The sequence below is a fragment of the Podarcis muralis genome, chromosome 14 (assembly GCF_964188315.1).
Source record: "Podarcis muralis chromosome 14, rPodMur119.hap1.1, whole genome shotgun sequence".
Lineage (NCBI taxonomy): Eukaryota > Metazoa > Chordata > Lepidosauria > Squamata > Lacertidae > Podarcis > Podarcis muralis.
In genome coordinates, this window is record NC_135668.1 from 37,131,002 (window position 1) to 37,147,515 (window position 16,514).

Consider the following 16,514-nt stretch of genomic DNA (forward strand, 5'->3'; position numbering starts at 1 on the left):
AGGTCAGCGGTTCAAATCCCCACGAAGGGATGAGCTCCCATTGCTCGGTTCCAGCTCCTGCCAACCTAGCAGTTTGAAAGCATGTCAAAGTGCAAGTAGATAAATAGGTACCACTCCGGCGGGAAGGTAAACGGCGTTTCCGTGCGCTGCTCTGGTTCGCCAGAAGCGGCTTAGTCATGCTGGCCACATGACCCGGAAGCTGTACGCCGGCTCCCTCGGCCAATAAAGCGAGATGAGTGCCGCAACCCCAGAGTCGGCCACGACTGGACCTAACAGTCAGGGGTCCCTTTACCTAACAACAATCTATGTCTTGAACTGTGATAAGCGTTATGCTTACTGTCCTGCATCAGTCTTTTCTCTGACTTTTTACTGCCAGGGAGAGGGATGTGTGGGCTTTTCTGCCTCAGGCAGCAAATTATTATTATTACGATGGTGACTTTTTTACTAATCCATGCAATTTCCCCAAAGCAATGGACAATAAAAACAGCAAAAAAAAAAAGACAACAAAAAAAAAAGACTGATGCATTAAACCATACAAAATAGAGGCCAGCTCTATCACTATCCCACTTCTGACTTTGGTCCTGCTGACCCTAGCATGTGGTCCCCAGAGGAAGGAGTGTCTCCACCCCCATCATTCTGCTGGGATGCTGAGGTCCAGCGCCGAGGGCCTTCTGACGGTTCCCTCACTGCGAGAAGCAAAGCTACATACAGGGAACCAGGCAGAGGGCCTTCTCAGTGGTGGCGCCCACCCTATGGAACGCCCTCCCATCAGATGTCAAAGAGATAAACAACTACAGTGGTACCTCAGGTTACATATGCTTCAGGTTACATACGCTTCAGGTTACAGACTCCGTTAACCCAGAAATAGTGCTTCAGGTTAAGAACTTTGCTTGAGGATGAGAACAGAAATCGTGCTCCGGTGGCGCGGCGGCATCGGGAGGCCCCATTAGCTAAAGTTGTGCTTCAGGTTAAGAACAGCTTCAGGTTAGGAACAGACCTCCGGAACAAATTAAGTACTTAACCCGAGGTACCACTGTACCTGACATTTAGAAGACATCTGAAGCTTTAGGGAAGTTTTTAATGTGTGACATTTTAATGTATTTTTAATCTTTGTTGGAAGCCGCCCAGAGTGGCTGGGGAAACCCAGCCAGATGGGTGGGGTACAAATAATAAATTATTATTTTTATTTTTATTATGCAGAAGGGTGCTGAAACAGGTTCCTCGCCCTTGGTATACTGCATGGAGGGTACCATCTTGTCCTTGGACAACATTAAGCTGCCTTTACTATTCATCTTAAGTGGAAAAATGCCTTGGTCCTAGGGGGGCATTCCAGGAAAAAGAACTTTACCACTTTGGTTCTGGCCCTGGGAGAAGCTGGAAACTTGTTTGTGAACAGTCTCTGCCTGATAGTGAGGTCTATTATACCAGTAACCACAAGAGAGCAGTGGAGAGTTTTGCATGCTTACTGCGTATCTTTAAAGGCTAGCATGCTGCCCCAGAGGACTGATCCGGTAGGAAGTGAATGCAGAGATATAGACAGCCATTCCAAACAGGCGAGGATTTTCCTTCTCGTGTGCATTGTCAACTATGGAAGCAGCTGCCTCAAGATGTGATGACTGGCTCAAATGGCTTTAAAAGATTATTTAAAAGGGGACACATTTAAAGCACATGGCTTCCCCCAAATAATCCCAAGACCTGCAGTTTGTTAAGGGTGCCGGGAACTCTAGCACTTTGAGAAAGTAAGCTACAGTTCCCAGGATTCTTTTAGGGGAAGTGGTACAATAGGGCTTTAAATGTATTGTGTGAATGTGACCAAATTCTTGGAGGGAGCTTATTAGCCACAATAGGAAAGCAGAGTCTCCATATACTAGGGGAGCTTAGGGATGCGGGTGGCGCTGTGGTATAAGCCAGGCATCCCCAAACTCAGCCCTCCAGATGTTTTGGGACTACAACTCCCATCATCCCTAGCTAACAGGACCAGTGGTCAGCGATGATGGGAATTGTAGTCCCAAAACATCTGGAGGACCGAGTTTGGGGGTGCCTGGTCTAAACCACTGAGCCTCTGGGGTTGCCAATCAGAAGGTTGATGGTTCAAATCCCCGTGACGGGGTGAGCTCCCATTGCTTTGTCCTAGCTCCTGCCAACCTAGCAGTTCGAAAGCACGCCAGTGCAAGTAGATAAATAGGTACCACTGTGGTGGGAAAGCAAACGGTGTTTCCGTGTGCTCTGGTTTCCGTCATGGTGTCCCGTTGTGCCAGAAGCGGTTTAGTCATGTTGGCCACATGACCTGGAAAGCTGTCTGTGGACAAACACTGGCTCCCTCGGCCTGAAAGAGAGATGAGTGCCACAACACCATAGTCGCCTTTGTCTGGACTTAACCATCCAGGGATCCTTTACCTTTTTACTGGGAGAGCTGTATTGTGGATTAGTTATTGTACCTGGACTGGGTGACCAGGCAGATTTGTACATTTTGAAATTTGATAAGCTATGGAACTTTGCTGCTTTGATCTTTTCTTTTTTATTTAACAAAAAAATAATAATTCTGTGGTATTTTATGTACTGTGACTTCGCTGTTATTTTTAACTGTCTAGTAATAGTTATCTCCATCATTTGGTTTCCTGTTTAATTATTATTAGCTCGTTTTGAGAGTTGATTTTAGCATGCAGCTATATTAACCAGCTTCATTTCTGAAATATACTCGGAGTCCTGTAGTGATTTCATGCTCTTTATTGCAGCTTATAAAACAGTGAGTTTAATTGGCTCCCCCAAACCTCAGGCTTTTATATACATTATTTACACAATGAGTCCCATCTGATTGGCTGATTCTGCTTCCCTCCTGGAGCCTGATTGGTCTTCTCCTGCAAGCCAATCAGTTGTTGCATTCTAGGATTCTACTTGCCTATTGTTCTAGGATCCAAGCTTAGTACATAACCATTTCCACACAACCGATGCCCCTGGAGACCTAGCAAACAGCCATCCAGCATTTTGGCTCTTGCTGTATCCCTCCAAAACTTCTTCCAGGCTGCCATGGTGTTGTTTGTCGGGAGGAGGTGTAGAGAAGGGCTGGGGAGGGGTGCCTGCCTGCCTCTCTTATTATGTTGAGGCACTCTTTAGAACAGATGTAAAACTGGGGTCTAAATGAGATCTCTGGTCAATCTGTAGTCAGATGGCGAGGTTCTGTGACTCCCTTTTGTTTAACAATAGGAAGAACAAAATTACATTTTCCACCCAAATTACATTGTGGAAATGAAAGAAATCAACATGGAATGGCTGCTTGGGTGAAAGGGCTGTGAGTTCAGTTCAGTTCTGGGACTGAAAGCAAATCCCCAGATTTGGAATAGGCTCAGAGAAGGGATAGGCAAATCTGTCAATTTTTGCTTCTCATTTTTCCAGTCCTTTCCAGTTTAGTTCTCCACACCGGTTTGCAGATATATTTTTTGAAGTCCTCATCAAAAGTGGTACTTCGGGTTAAGAACTTAATTCGTTCTGGAGGTTCATTCTTACCTTGAAACTGTTCTTAATCTGAAGCACCATTTTAGCTAATGGGGCCTCCTGCTGCCACCGCACCACCACCATACAATTTCTTTTCTCATCCTGAAGCAACGTTCTTAACCCGAGGTATTATTTCTGGGTTAGCGGAGTCTGTAACCTGAAGCGTCTGTAACCTGCACTACCACTGTATTTCCCTGCAAGTTACTCCTAGGAAGAACTTACTGAAAGTAAGAGCTGTTCAACAGTAGAAGGGACTAGCTTAGAAGGTGGCGGGATCTCTTTCATTGAAGGTTTTTAAACAGAGGTTGGATGGTTATCTGTCAGGGATCCTTTAGCTGTGATTCCTGCATTGTAGGGAGTTGTACTAGATGACCCTTGGTGTTCTTTCCAACTCTACAATTCTATGACTCTAACCGTCACATTTGTATGCAATTTTGCTCAATATACCAATTTTTGCTCATTATCCCCAATGTGTTGTGCTTTTGTATTTCATTTTCACTAGCATATTGCATTTCTATGTACACTTTGCCCTATAGTGTATGCATTTTTGTGCACATTACTTGGCTGGAGAACTGCATTGCAACATATGGGAAAGTGAAGCTTTCAAAGGGTGGCTGCAGTTTGGTCTGTGTAAGTGCAAATTAGGTGGGTGAGGGCAGGCAGGTTGGTGGGGGCATTGCCCCATTTGCCCTAATGGGCTGGCCTCCACTGGACATGCTGGGCACTTAAATAGATGAGAAGATCGATCAGGTTGCCTCCTTTTCTAGTAAAAGAATTGATTGATTGGCCTCCAAAGAAGGCATGGAAGAAGCAGATAAGAGTCTCTTTTTGTGCAGACACGACAGGTTTGCTTAGCAGAAGACAAATGATTTTGCTCTCCAGACACTCCTATCATTGCACCATTTATTGCACACATGCATACAGACACCCTTCCTGATGTCATCTGGATTTCAAAATCACTGCTTCACATAGCCCTCTCCATTGCACATATGAACACAGGATGATGATGATGATTAACCAATGTTCATCCTCCTCAGAGTACGTCTGTTGAATTTAATGGATATGACCAAATTAGAACTATAGAAGTGTACAGTTGGATAGGGTTCCTTCAAAAGGTAAAAACCAGGATACCCTGAAAAAAAGCCAGAAGACCCCAAAATTGTTGTTGAGCTTCAAGGAAACCCCCAAAGTTGTTGAGCTTTTTTTAAACAAAAACACCCCCAAAAGGTGATTTTCCTCTTGATTTGTTTAAGATTAAGGACAAAGCACCGCCTTTCACCCTAGATATCAATTCTGCCTTTGAAATCCCAGTGTGGCAGTCCTACAGTTAGAAGGGCACCAACCATCATCTAGTTCAATCCCCTAAACCCATTGATTTCAGGACTTAGTTGGATTCAGCCCTTAGCATTGATGAAATACATCAGTATTTCACAGATTCTCCGTATCTTCTTTCATACCCTTTTATAACAACCCTGTAAAACAGGCCAGTACTGCTTTATGCATTTATTTATTATTACTTTTACACAAAACACCTTTCCTACAAAGTGTTCAAGGTGGCACACACAGCTCGCAACTCCCATCCTTACACCTCCACCCCCTAGAGTTGGCACACCTGGTACAAATGGACTTGAGATGAAGCCTGTGCTCTTGCAGATAGTGCGTTACTCCAACTCCCAGCAGCCGGGGATGATGGGTATTGTAGTCCAGCAACATCTGGAGGGCCACATGTTCTCCACTGCTGCATTCAATCCATCCCAAAAGGCTTCTGCCTCCAGAGCCACCACAGACTGGGTCCAGTTGTGAGCCTGCCAGGGCAACTGGTTCTGCCCTCTGGCTCCACCCCTCCTCCCCTAGACCCAGAAGGGACAGCAAATGTTCAGAGAGAGTCAGTTCCCTTGTGAGGGGAAAGTACTGCAGGAGAGTCACATTCCCACCCCCCACAATATTTATTTACAATTATACAAGTTGAGCAAGAGAGAAGGGAGACCAGGTCTCCAATAGGTCAGGGGGTGGTGATATTTTGGGGGCCAATGGGAAGATAATGACACTTTGAGATAGTGCTGGAGGTGGGAGATAGTGCTGGAGGTGGGTGGCATAACACAAAATGGCGGCGGGGTGTGTGGCATGAGAGAAAATGGCCGAAACAGGGGGTATGGCATAAAAGAAAATGGCTGCCGCAGTTGAAAGAGTAGAAAAAGAGACAGGAACATAAAATGGTGCAGACATTGCTCCCACCCCCGAACTTGTGCATTGTCAATTTTTGTGGGGATATTCATGGGAGCCATGTTGGGCACAGGGCTAATGGTCCCTGCAATAGGGAAAGGGCTGGAGCCCATGTGAGAAGAATTCAGACGTTGCAACCCTTCTGAACCCTCATAGACCACCAAAATGGTCAGTGTCTACCACCCTCCGGTTTGTTTCGCTAGGATGCTCTCGGCTGGGATTCAGGTCCTCCTGGCAGGTTTCGGAAGTCCAGTTGGCCAGCAGGTCACTGAAATCTGGAGGGTTGCCATTGAGTATACAGACAGGGCTGAGGGATGGCTCTTTCCAGAAGGACTGGGGCAACTTCCTGCCATGCATGGGGGTGATGTGGCCATACTTCCTCTCCAGCCTCAGCTTCCTGTTCTCAGAGGAGGCTTGCTGCTTGACGCACCTGACCAGGGCGTATTCAAAGAGCTCAGCCAGAGGACCCATCTTCTCTGCATCCTCTTTGCTGCAGAAAGATCTCCACAGCTGCCTCTCCAGCTGTGCTGGGGGCTTCGAGGGGTCAGGGAGGTCACTGCTGTCGTCTTCTTCCCCAATCTGGGAAATCCTGACTAGGTCAGCATAGTACAGAACCTGCCCTGACAGCTGAGGGGAGCGGCGGTCCTCGTAGATGTTGCAGGACTCTGAGCCTTCCTCTTTGCTCTTCCGGCCGAAATATCTCTGGATGTCATCGCTGATCCGCTCGGCGAACCGAAGGAGCTGCAGCGTCACCTCTGTGTTGCTCAAGCTGGAGTCGGCAGCGCCTCTGTCTGGACTGCAACCTGCAGAATTGCCTACTGTTTCCATATCCTCCCTCTCTTCCTCCTCTTCCTCCTCCTCCTCCTCTTCCTCTTCTGCCTCCATTTCCTCCTCCTCCTCCGATAAGTCTTGGAAAATCATTTCCTGGCAGGTTGTGGTGGATAGGAACGAATTCCGGAATGCTGTGGGCAGCTTAAATTTGCTTAGGCTTTGTATTACCCCAGCGGCCATTTCCCCCACTCCTATCTCCACGCTGTACAAGTGGTTGAATCTGGACTAAATAAACAGCGAGGAGAACAAAGCGTCAGGTGTCTGCCAAGGAGAGGGAATGCACAGTATAGCTATCTTTTGTGGTTATTATCATCCTCTAACAGGGAACTTGAGTGGTGAGTGCTGACAGAACTGGACACACTGAGAAATTAAGAGGTGGTATTTACATATTCCTGGAGCACCCACTAGTAATAATTAGTACACTGTAATTTAAAAAGGGGTGGGGGGTCCAAAAAAACAAAAACAACAGCAACAGCCCAGGGACTACTGGGTATGCTCTGTGGCTTCCAGAAACCATAAAACGGGTTGGGGAAAACCTTCCAGTCTGAGGGCCACATTTCCTTCTAGACAATCTTCTTGGGGCCACATGTGGGCAAGGCCAGAGGCAAAAGGCACAAATGTACACTCATTCATTCATTCATTCATTCATTATATTTATGTCCCACCATTTCTCCCCAAGGAGCTCCAGGCAGGGGCGCCGACTTGTAAAAAATATTGGGGGGGCCCATACCGGGGTCCTGCCCCGGGAAGTTTTCTAAGTTCTCCGCCGGGCGGGGCCGCTGCAGAAGGGTGAGTGGCGAGGGCGGGACGGGACCGCGCGCTCCTTTCCTCGGCTGCCCTCGTCGCGCGCCTTGGCTCCCGCGGCCGGCGAGGGGAGCCCGGGCCGCGCGCGGCTGCTGCTGCCGCCGCCGCCTCTCCTGGGGGCGCCGCCTCCCCGGGCGGGAACGCTGCGGGTGCGCGAGGGAGGAGGGCGGCCCCCGGGGGCTGAGAGAGCCGGGCTGCCGTGGCCAAGAGGGCTGCTCTGCCGGGCGCCGCTGAATATAACTAATAATTTTGTTAAATTATTGGGGGGGCTCGGGCCCCCTCAGGCCCCATGGAGTCGGCGCCTATGGCTCCAGGCTCTCTCCCTCCCCGTTTAATCTCCGCAACAGCCCTGTGAGGTAGGTTAGGCTGAGAGGCAGCGACTGGCCCAGGGTCACGCAGTGAGCTTCGCAGATGGGTGGGGATTGTGAACCCTGGTTTCCAAGGTCCGACACTTTAACCACTACACCACTCTGGCTAATTTCTACATGCACTGGCACAGTCTTTTACATCTTCCATGCAAACGAGGCATTATCAGACTTCAAGGGCACATTCCAGCCAGGCAAAAGCAGCTGGTTTGTGTGTTTGTGAAACTGGGCCAGCCAGGGAGGGGTGCATTGAATTAACAGAAAATAACAGGAAATAATAATAATAATAATAATAATAATAATAATAATAATAATAGAAAAATGACTTCAAAGTTGTTGTTCTTTTTAATGATAAAAGGAAACGGAGGAGGAGCTTAAACTCATCTGCCAACAATGAGCATCTGGACAGCAGACCAGAGCAAGCAAATAGGCCACCTGGTCACAGTCGTCCCTTCCTTGCTGAGGTGACATCTACTCTAATTCTCTTTAAATCACCACCTTCTACCACTTATCTGCCCCTTTCACATGGTGGGGTCCTTGGTCCCCAACGGCATCTTAGAAGTGTGGAACTTATTCCAAACTGACTGATTTTACTTCAAATTGCATGTAGGGTGTATGCCGTTTTTATCTTAAACTCCCCCACATCAAAAGCTCCATGCATGCAGAAAGCTCACCTGTTAGGGAAAGGGATAGATGAAGGACAGGGGACTTGCAGTCCTTGCTGCTGCACTCCCATCACCCCGAGCCAGCACGGCCAATGATTGCGGTGTGAGCAGTTGTAATCCAAGAATACTGGATGTTTTCATCCCTGAGCGACCCTTTCCCCCTGGTCTGCTAGCGTGCTCCATGCAGGGAGCTATAGATGCAGGACAGCTTTCGAAAATAGGACATCATCTGTACACACTCTAGACAACAGGTATGTGTGGCTAAGTGGGATCAGCTCAGAATTCTACCATTGTGCTTAATGTCCTCATTCTAACGCCTGGCTTATGTGCTCCAAAATAAGAACATAAGACAAGCTTGCTGGATCAGGCCAGTTACCCGTCTAGTCCAATATCCTGTTCTCACAGTGACCACCCAGATACCTGTGGGAAACCCTCAAGCAACACTATCCCCTCCTGTGGTTTCCCTTCAACTGGTATTCAGAAGATTTGCTGCCTCCATCCATGGAGGCAGAACATAGTCGTCATAGAATCATATTGATTGACAGCCTCCAGAAATTGGTGGCCTTCACTGCCTCCTGGGTGGGGGGGGGGGGCGGTCCTTATTTATTTATTTATTATTTTATTTTATTTTATTTTATTTTATTTTATTTTATTTTATTTATACCCCACCCTCTCCGGCCAAGACTGGGCTCAGGGTGGCTAACATCAGGTATAAAAACAATTGATTAAAATACAACTTAAAAACAAGATTAAAATACTACTTAAAATGCAGCCTCATTTCAGTGGAAGCCCAGATCAAAAACTGTTTGGGGGGAGAAAACGTCAAATCTTCACCAAGGCCAACTATCCAGTCTGGTCCTACGTGGGCCAGAAAAGCCAGGGAATTCCCCAAATAGGGGTTCCATCACAGAAGGAAAAGGAAAGAAGGGGAGGGGATCAGGCTGGTTCCAAACCAAAGGCCAGGTGGAAAAACTTCTGTCTTCCAGGCCCTGTGGACTAGGACAGAGGGAAACCAGGTTCAAATCCCTATCTAGCCATGAAGCTTGGTGGGTAACCTTGAGCCAATCGATATTTAATGGGCTAGCCTACCCCACAGGGTTGTGGTGAGGATAAAATGCGGGTGGAAGGAGGGTATTACCAGGTATGTGCCTTGAGCTTCTCAGATAAAAGATAGGCCACAGGTGCAACAAATCGCCAAATGGTCTCATTCTTGTGCATGTGCAGACCACGTACACAGATGGCTTCCTAGTTTGCGGCAGTTGAAAAGGGGACATAGGAAGCCACTTTATATTAAATCGCACAATTGGTCCATCTAGCCCACTAATGGCTACACTGACCAGCAGCAGCTCTCCAGCGTTTCAGGCAGGCGTCTCCCCCCGCCTTACCTGGAGATGCTGGAAACTGAATCTGAGATCTGCCACTGAGCTACTGCTGTTTCCCCAAACATGGAGAGCTGTCTTATACTGAGACTGAGTCAAATCACTGGTCCATCTATCTCAGTTGCATCTACACTGACTGGCAGCAGCTCTCCAGAGTTTCGGGCTTTCTTAGCCCTACCTGGGACCTTCTGCAGATGCTCTACCACTGACTTATTACATCTCTTCCTTACAACTTAGGAAGTTTCCTTATACTAAGTCAGGCCATCTAACCCTGTATGGCCTTACACTGACTGGCAGCAGCAGCAGCAGATCTCTAGTGTTTCAGAGAGGAAGTCTTTCCCCCAGTCCTGCCTGGAGATACTGGAGACTGGACCTGGGACCTACATGCAAAGCTTTACCCCTGAGCAACAGCCATTCCCCTTGCAAGGTCTTCTCTCCCCCGGTCTCTCCACTTACCTGTCCACTGCAGCTCAGCCCCCTACTTCTCCTCTGCCAACTCTCAGCCCTTCCACCTGGGGCTGAAGTATTTATAGTGGCACTGCGAAACTGGGGACTAGCAAATATTTGGCGGCTGTATTGTAATCGTAGACTCGGTAAACAAAACTCTGGTTTGCTTTAATGCCCGGCAACCGGAGAACACTGTAGACAAGGAGCCTGGGAGGACGGGGAGATAGGGCTCACCTTAATGGTTGACTTCCTGGGGGATTTTCGAGTGTTATTCCTGCCGGTCCCCCTATTAGGTCTGCTGCCACAGCTGCCAAACCTCACCTCTCCCCCCCCCCCGCCCCCCCAGCGCACATTGACAGAGGACTTCTTATCTCCAGTGTTGATTTGGAGACGAAATCGAGCCTCGTCAAATAGGCATAAAATTAAATTTCACGGTATTTTGACTCCAGGAGTAGGCATCATCTCCAGAAGCAAGTAACGCTTATCCGACAACGCCTGTGCAAATAGTAAGATGCCAAGCCAGAAGAGGAAGGTAACTAACTGGCGACCGGGGCAAATTGGTCAGATTCATTTTTCTGAGCTTAGGTTGATTTACACATCAGTTTGAATCCCTATTGGCATTCCTTGAAGACCTGCCTACAGTATTTAGGCAAGCTTTCCCCTGAGCTTGAACTTCCTGACCCAACAACTGTTTCTGCTGCAATGCGCGCTATGTGGGGCTACCTTTGAAGGTGACCCGGAAACTACAACTAATCCAGAAGGCGGCAGCTAGACTGGTGACTGGGGGCGGCCGCCGAGACCATATAACACCGGTCTTGAAAGACCTACATTGGCTCCCAGTACGTTTCCGAGCACAATTCAAAGTGTTGGTGCTGACCTTTAAAGCCCTAAACGGCCTTGGTCCAGTATATCTGAAGGAGCGTCTCCTCCCCCATCGTTCTGCCCGGACACTGAGGTCCAGCTCCGAGGGCCTTCTGGCGGTTCCCTCACTGCGAGAGGCCAAGTTACAGGGAACCAGGCAGAGGGCCTTCTCGGTAGTGGCGCCAGCCCTGTGGAACGCCCTCCCATCAGATGTCAAAGCAATAAACAACTACCTGACATTCAGAAGACATCTGAAGGCAGCCCTGTTCAGGGAAGTTTTTAATATGTGACATTTTAGTGTATTTTTCATCTTTGTTGGAAGCCGCCCAGAGTGGCTGGGGAAACCCAGCCAGATGGGCGGGGTACAAATAATAAATTATTATTATTATTATTTTAACTGCTTGAAGTATTATGCTTTCCAATGGGCTTCTTTTATCGTATAGTTCAAATTATGGGTTTTTAAAATTGTTTTGTTTGAATTATTTTTTATTGGGCACTTTGTATGGACTTCATAGCTGGTTTCATACTTGTAAAATATAAATAAAATAATAATTATAATTACCATTAAACCAAGAGTTGTTATACATACCTGTACCTTCTTTTTCATGGTTTGGGGTGCATTTTCTCATTTATTGATGAGGCCTAAGTGCCCCCCTCCTTTCAGCACCTCTCCTGCCCCCTCCCCTCAGTTGCAAGGCTGTTCTGCAGCAAACGCCTCCTAAGAGCTTCATAAATCAAATTATTACGTTGCTTCCTGTGATTTACCATACAAATTGGTGCCCATAAATCAATTAGAACGGGAGGTGAGGCAGGCCGTCGAAGCCATTATCTTCAACCCATTAGGGATGGGCTTCATTAGGGTGAAGAAGAGGCCCGGGCTCCTTTAAGAAACAAAAACAATTCTAACATATGTCCCTTTTTTATACAGTGGTACCTCGGGTACAGAGGGACGCGGGTGGCACTGTGGGTAAAAGCCTCAGCGCCTAGGGCTTGCCGATCTAAAGGTCGGCGGTTCGAATCCCTGCGGCGGGGTGCGCTCCCGTTGTTCGGTCCCAGCGCCTGCCAACCTAGCAGTTCGAAAGCAGCCCCAGGTGCAAGTAGATAAATAGGGACCGCTTACTGGCGGGAAGGTAAACGGCGTTTCCGTGTGCTGCGCTGGCTCGCCAGATGCAGCTTTGTCACGCTGGCCATGTGACCCGGAAGTGTCTCCGGACAGCGCTGGCCCCTGGCCTCTTAAGTGAGATGGGCGCACAACCCCAGAGTCTGTCAAGACTAGACTGTATGGGCAGGGGTGCCTTTACCTTTACCTTTACCTCGGGTACAGACGCTTCAGGTTACAGACGCTTCAGGTTACAGACTCCGCTAACCCAGAAATAGTACCTTGGGTTAAGAACTTTGCTTCAGGATGAGAACAGAAATCATGCAGCAGCGGTGCAGCGGCAGCAGGAGGCCCCATTAGCTAAAGTGGCGCTTCAGGTTAAGAACAGTTTCAGGTTAAGAACAGACCTCCAGAACGAATTAAGTTCTTAACCCAAGGTACCACTGTACTTCTTTTCTAGCAGCAAAATGTCTGGGGCTACTCCTGGCTGTAGGTGGCCTCAGGGCTGCCTGGTGGGCAAAATATATAAACCCACAGAAACACCCCTTACACTGATCTGCAGACCCTTCTAAGCCCGGGGTTCCCAGACTGTGGTTTGTGGATCATTGGTGGCACACACACTTCATTCAGGGGGGTCTGCTGCATGTTTGCATTAGATATACACATTGGTTTGTCATTGTATCTTTTATTGCTACTTTTATTGCTGTTAAACTATGGAACTCACTCCCACAGGAGGCAGGGTGGCATTAAAAGAGGATTCGACAAATTCATGCAGGAGAGGGCTCTCAGTGACTATGAGCCGTCATGGCTATGGGCTACTTCCACAGCTGGAGGCAGTGGTGCTTCTGGGTACTAGTTGCTGAAAGCCACGGGAGGAGAAAGGGCTCTGGTTTCGAATCCTGCTTGCTGGTTTCCCGCAGGCATCCGGTTGGCCACTGTGAGAGCAGGATGCTGAACCAGATGGACCACCGGCCTGATCCACCAGACACTTATCTTGAGTTTTATTGTATTACAGATCGGAACTCTACGGAACACAAACTGTGCCACCACAAAAGAAGCAAATTCAAAAATAGAGTTAAAGAGCATACATCAACTACACCTGACAATCGCTACAACAGTGTTATGAGTTTGTGGGTACCAGACCTCTAATCTCTGAACCCAGCAAGTGTTAAAAGCTATTTGAGCCTCCTGGGTGATGGGCTATTAAGAGAACAGAGGAAAGAGGGCTCTGTGTCCGATGCTGGACACCTCCTCCAGCTCTCAAGATAGTTAGAAAGAAAAGCCTGAGTTTGAGAGCAGAGTTACGTGAGCTATAAGTTGGAGGCAAAAGCTGCAGGCTGCTAAGGCAGAGAGAGAGAACCTTGGCTGATTTGCGTTCAAATGGGAGAAGCAAAACCTTTTTGGGTTGCTAGCGCCATGAAGCCGTCCCTCGCAGGCTCAGGTTGTGTATATGTGTAAATGAACTGTATATCCTAAAGATACCACAGTCTCCACTGTGCCTCATTTCCAAAAGGAAACATGAACCCCTGGAATTTTGCACCGCTCAGAGATTGGGGTGGCATGCAACAGCAGGTAAGGAAATAATGAAAGCCAAGACCCTCTGCAATGGTCAAGTGGTCCGGAGGGCAGAATTTAGGGGCCACTGCTTTATACAGTTTGTGTCTTGCAAAGCCACACTCTTACTATGGATGGATGGATGGATTGTTCATCATCACTGTCTTCATGTTTGTTTGTTTGTTTGTTTGTTTGTTTGTTTGTTTGTTTGTTTGTCTGTTTGTTTACAGACACTGCTCCCACCCTGGAATCTGAACCCTAATGGCAAGGTATAAGAAGGTGCAGCATTTTAAAATCCGGGGTTCTTTTGCTGCACAGACTGGAAGGTGGCTCCCCCTACCTTCTCTCTTCCCTTGCTGGTCCCTTGTGCCTGGAACTTGGAACAAGCGACGTGCAAGGACCCAGACCCACATGGGAGCACTTAGACTTCTCCAAACATTCACGCTGGCAGCCCTCCTGCCTCAATAGCCACTATCTAGCCCATTTGCTGGCTTGACAAACATGTTTAGATACACAGACAGATCGGAGCGGCAACTGATAAGCCAAGCCAGTCATCACCCCTTCAATATGCTCCTCTGACGTCACTGTGGCTGCCTCCTCCTCCTCTTCCTCCTCCTCTTAGGACAAATGTGGAGAGAACTACAGCTGGCTTTGGGACCCTTGGGTGGGGTGTATGGTAGGGACATAATTGCATCCTAAGTCCATCGCCTTATGTGACTTCATGGCAGGGCTGTACTGGACACCTTGCTCCATTCACTTGTATGGAACATAGAAAAAGGCCCGCAACTGAGAAAACCTGGTTAGGGACCGTGCGAGAGACAGGCAGGCAGGCAGGCAGGCAGGCAGGTAGAGAGACAGACATAATTGCCCCTCATCTGAAGCAGAATACACACCATACTTTAAACCACATTTAAAGGACATGGCTCCCTCCTGGGAGAATCCTGGGAGCTGCAGATTATCTCCCCAAAGAACTACAGTTCCCAGCACTCTTAAGAAACTGTGCTTAGATTCCAGTGCCTCAAGAGGACTGGGATAATAATAAAATCATATGTGGTGGGAATGTAAAGAAATTTTAAAAATTTGGGAAATGATATATAATGAATTGAAGAAAATGTTTAAAATGACATTTGTAAAAAAAACCCCAGAAGCATTTTTGTTAGGGATTGTAGGACAAGACCTGCCAAAGAAAACAAAGAACTTATTTATGTATGCAACAACAGCGGCAGGAGTCTTGATAGCACAAGGATGGAAGAATGAGGAAACCCTGACAAAAGAACAGTGGCAAGAGAAATTGATGAACTATGCAGAAATGGCTAAACTGACATACAAACTGAGAGATAAAGACAACTGTGACTTTAAAGAAGAATGGGAACTTTTCACATATTATTTAAAAAGACAACAAAACGAACTGGACTCCTTGGCAGGTTTTGAATAAACATACACAAATCTTTTGATTGATAATGTAGTGGATAGATAATATGAGGATTAATACAATTTTACAGTATGCAAAGAACAATATGAGTTGAGAAATCAGAGAGAGGAGCTGAGGAAAGTCGGGGGGAGGGAGGGAGGGTTTGATGGGGAGGTGGGGGGGGAATGGGGAAATGATGAATATGAGATGCTTTGATATGTTGTTATATTGAAATTGTTAATATATATATATTTTTAAAAAAGAGGACTAGGATGATGGGGAATCATGCTCCCCTTTTTGAAAGGGCACCTGCCTTCAACATCTTGGGTTTCGCCACCCCTGGGGAGCTGTAGTCCTGCTCTTGGTGGGTGGATTGCCTGGCAAACGGCAAAGGGGAAGGTGGCAAGAGAGGCAGCTGTGTGCCAACTCACTGAGATCGGCTTCTCTACTTCCCCCTGTTAGGAGACAGCCACTCCGCGCCACCATTCCTCCAACTAATAAAGAGAGTTTTGACAGCGCAATATGGGGCCACAGAGCATCTGTCTGGGCATATGCTTCCGTGGCGAGGCCTCGGGTTTTCTCATTAAAAAAACAAAACATAAACACCGTTCACCTTTCTGCGAAGCCAGCTTCTGCCTTATCACACCGCAGTGGCTTCTGGAAAGCAGCAGCAGCCAGGGTGGCTGTGGGTCAGGGGCTGCGGCTCCCTGATCCCTATAGGAGGATTCTGGGCCCTCTTCTTGGTCTCCATGCAAGAGAGGAGGAAAAATCAATAGCTCCAATATGTCAGCACTCCAAACGAGCTGCAATAATATGACACCCACCATTAACCCCACAAGCACTCCAGCACAACTCTGCCCATTAGAAGGAGCAGTAGGTGGAAAACGTTTGGCGTGCCTGTATTCACCGGGACCGTAAGAGCAAAGAGTTAGTGCGCTGGTCGCTGGGATGGGTGCCTGAGGATGTGGCGGAGCTTGCTTAGAGAATCACAGAATTGTAGAGATGGAAGGGACCAACGCTGCAGGTCATCTAGTTCAACCCCCTGCAATACAGTGGTACCTCGGGGTTACATACGCTTCAGGTTACATACGCTTCAGGTTACAGACTCCGCTAACCCAGAAATAGTACCTCGGGTTAAGAACTTTGCTTCAGGATGAGAACAGAAATTGTGCTCCGGCGGTGCGGCGGCAGCGGGAGGCCCCATTAGCTAAAGTGGTGCTTCAGGTTAAGAACAGTTTCAGGTTAAGAACGGACCTCCGGAACGAATTAAGTTCTTAACCCAAGGTACCACTGTACAGGAATCTCGGCTAAAGCATCCATGACAGAGACCCACCCAATCTATTCTATTCTATTCTATTCTATTCTATTCTATTCTATTGAGAC

General features: G+C 47.7%; 2 protein-coding genes across 2 annotated transcripts in view; both read right to left on the reverse strand.

Annotated features, from left to right (window-relative positions):
* LOC114584889 (nucleoside diphosphate kinase A-like) overlaps positions 1–16,514 on the reverse strand; it is a 113,828-nt gene that overhangs the window by 68,825 nt on the left and 28,489 nt on the right. The window lies entirely within an intron of this gene.
* Positions 2,777–7,115, reverse strand: PERCC1 (proline and glutamate rich with coiled coil 1). The gene has a single exon (XM_077918406.1). The coding sequence runs from the start codon at positions 6,724–6,726 to the stop codon at positions 5,866–5,868; it is 861 nt and encodes a 286-aa protein (XP_077774532.1). The 5' UTR covers positions 6,727–7,115; the 3' UTR covers positions 2,777–5,865.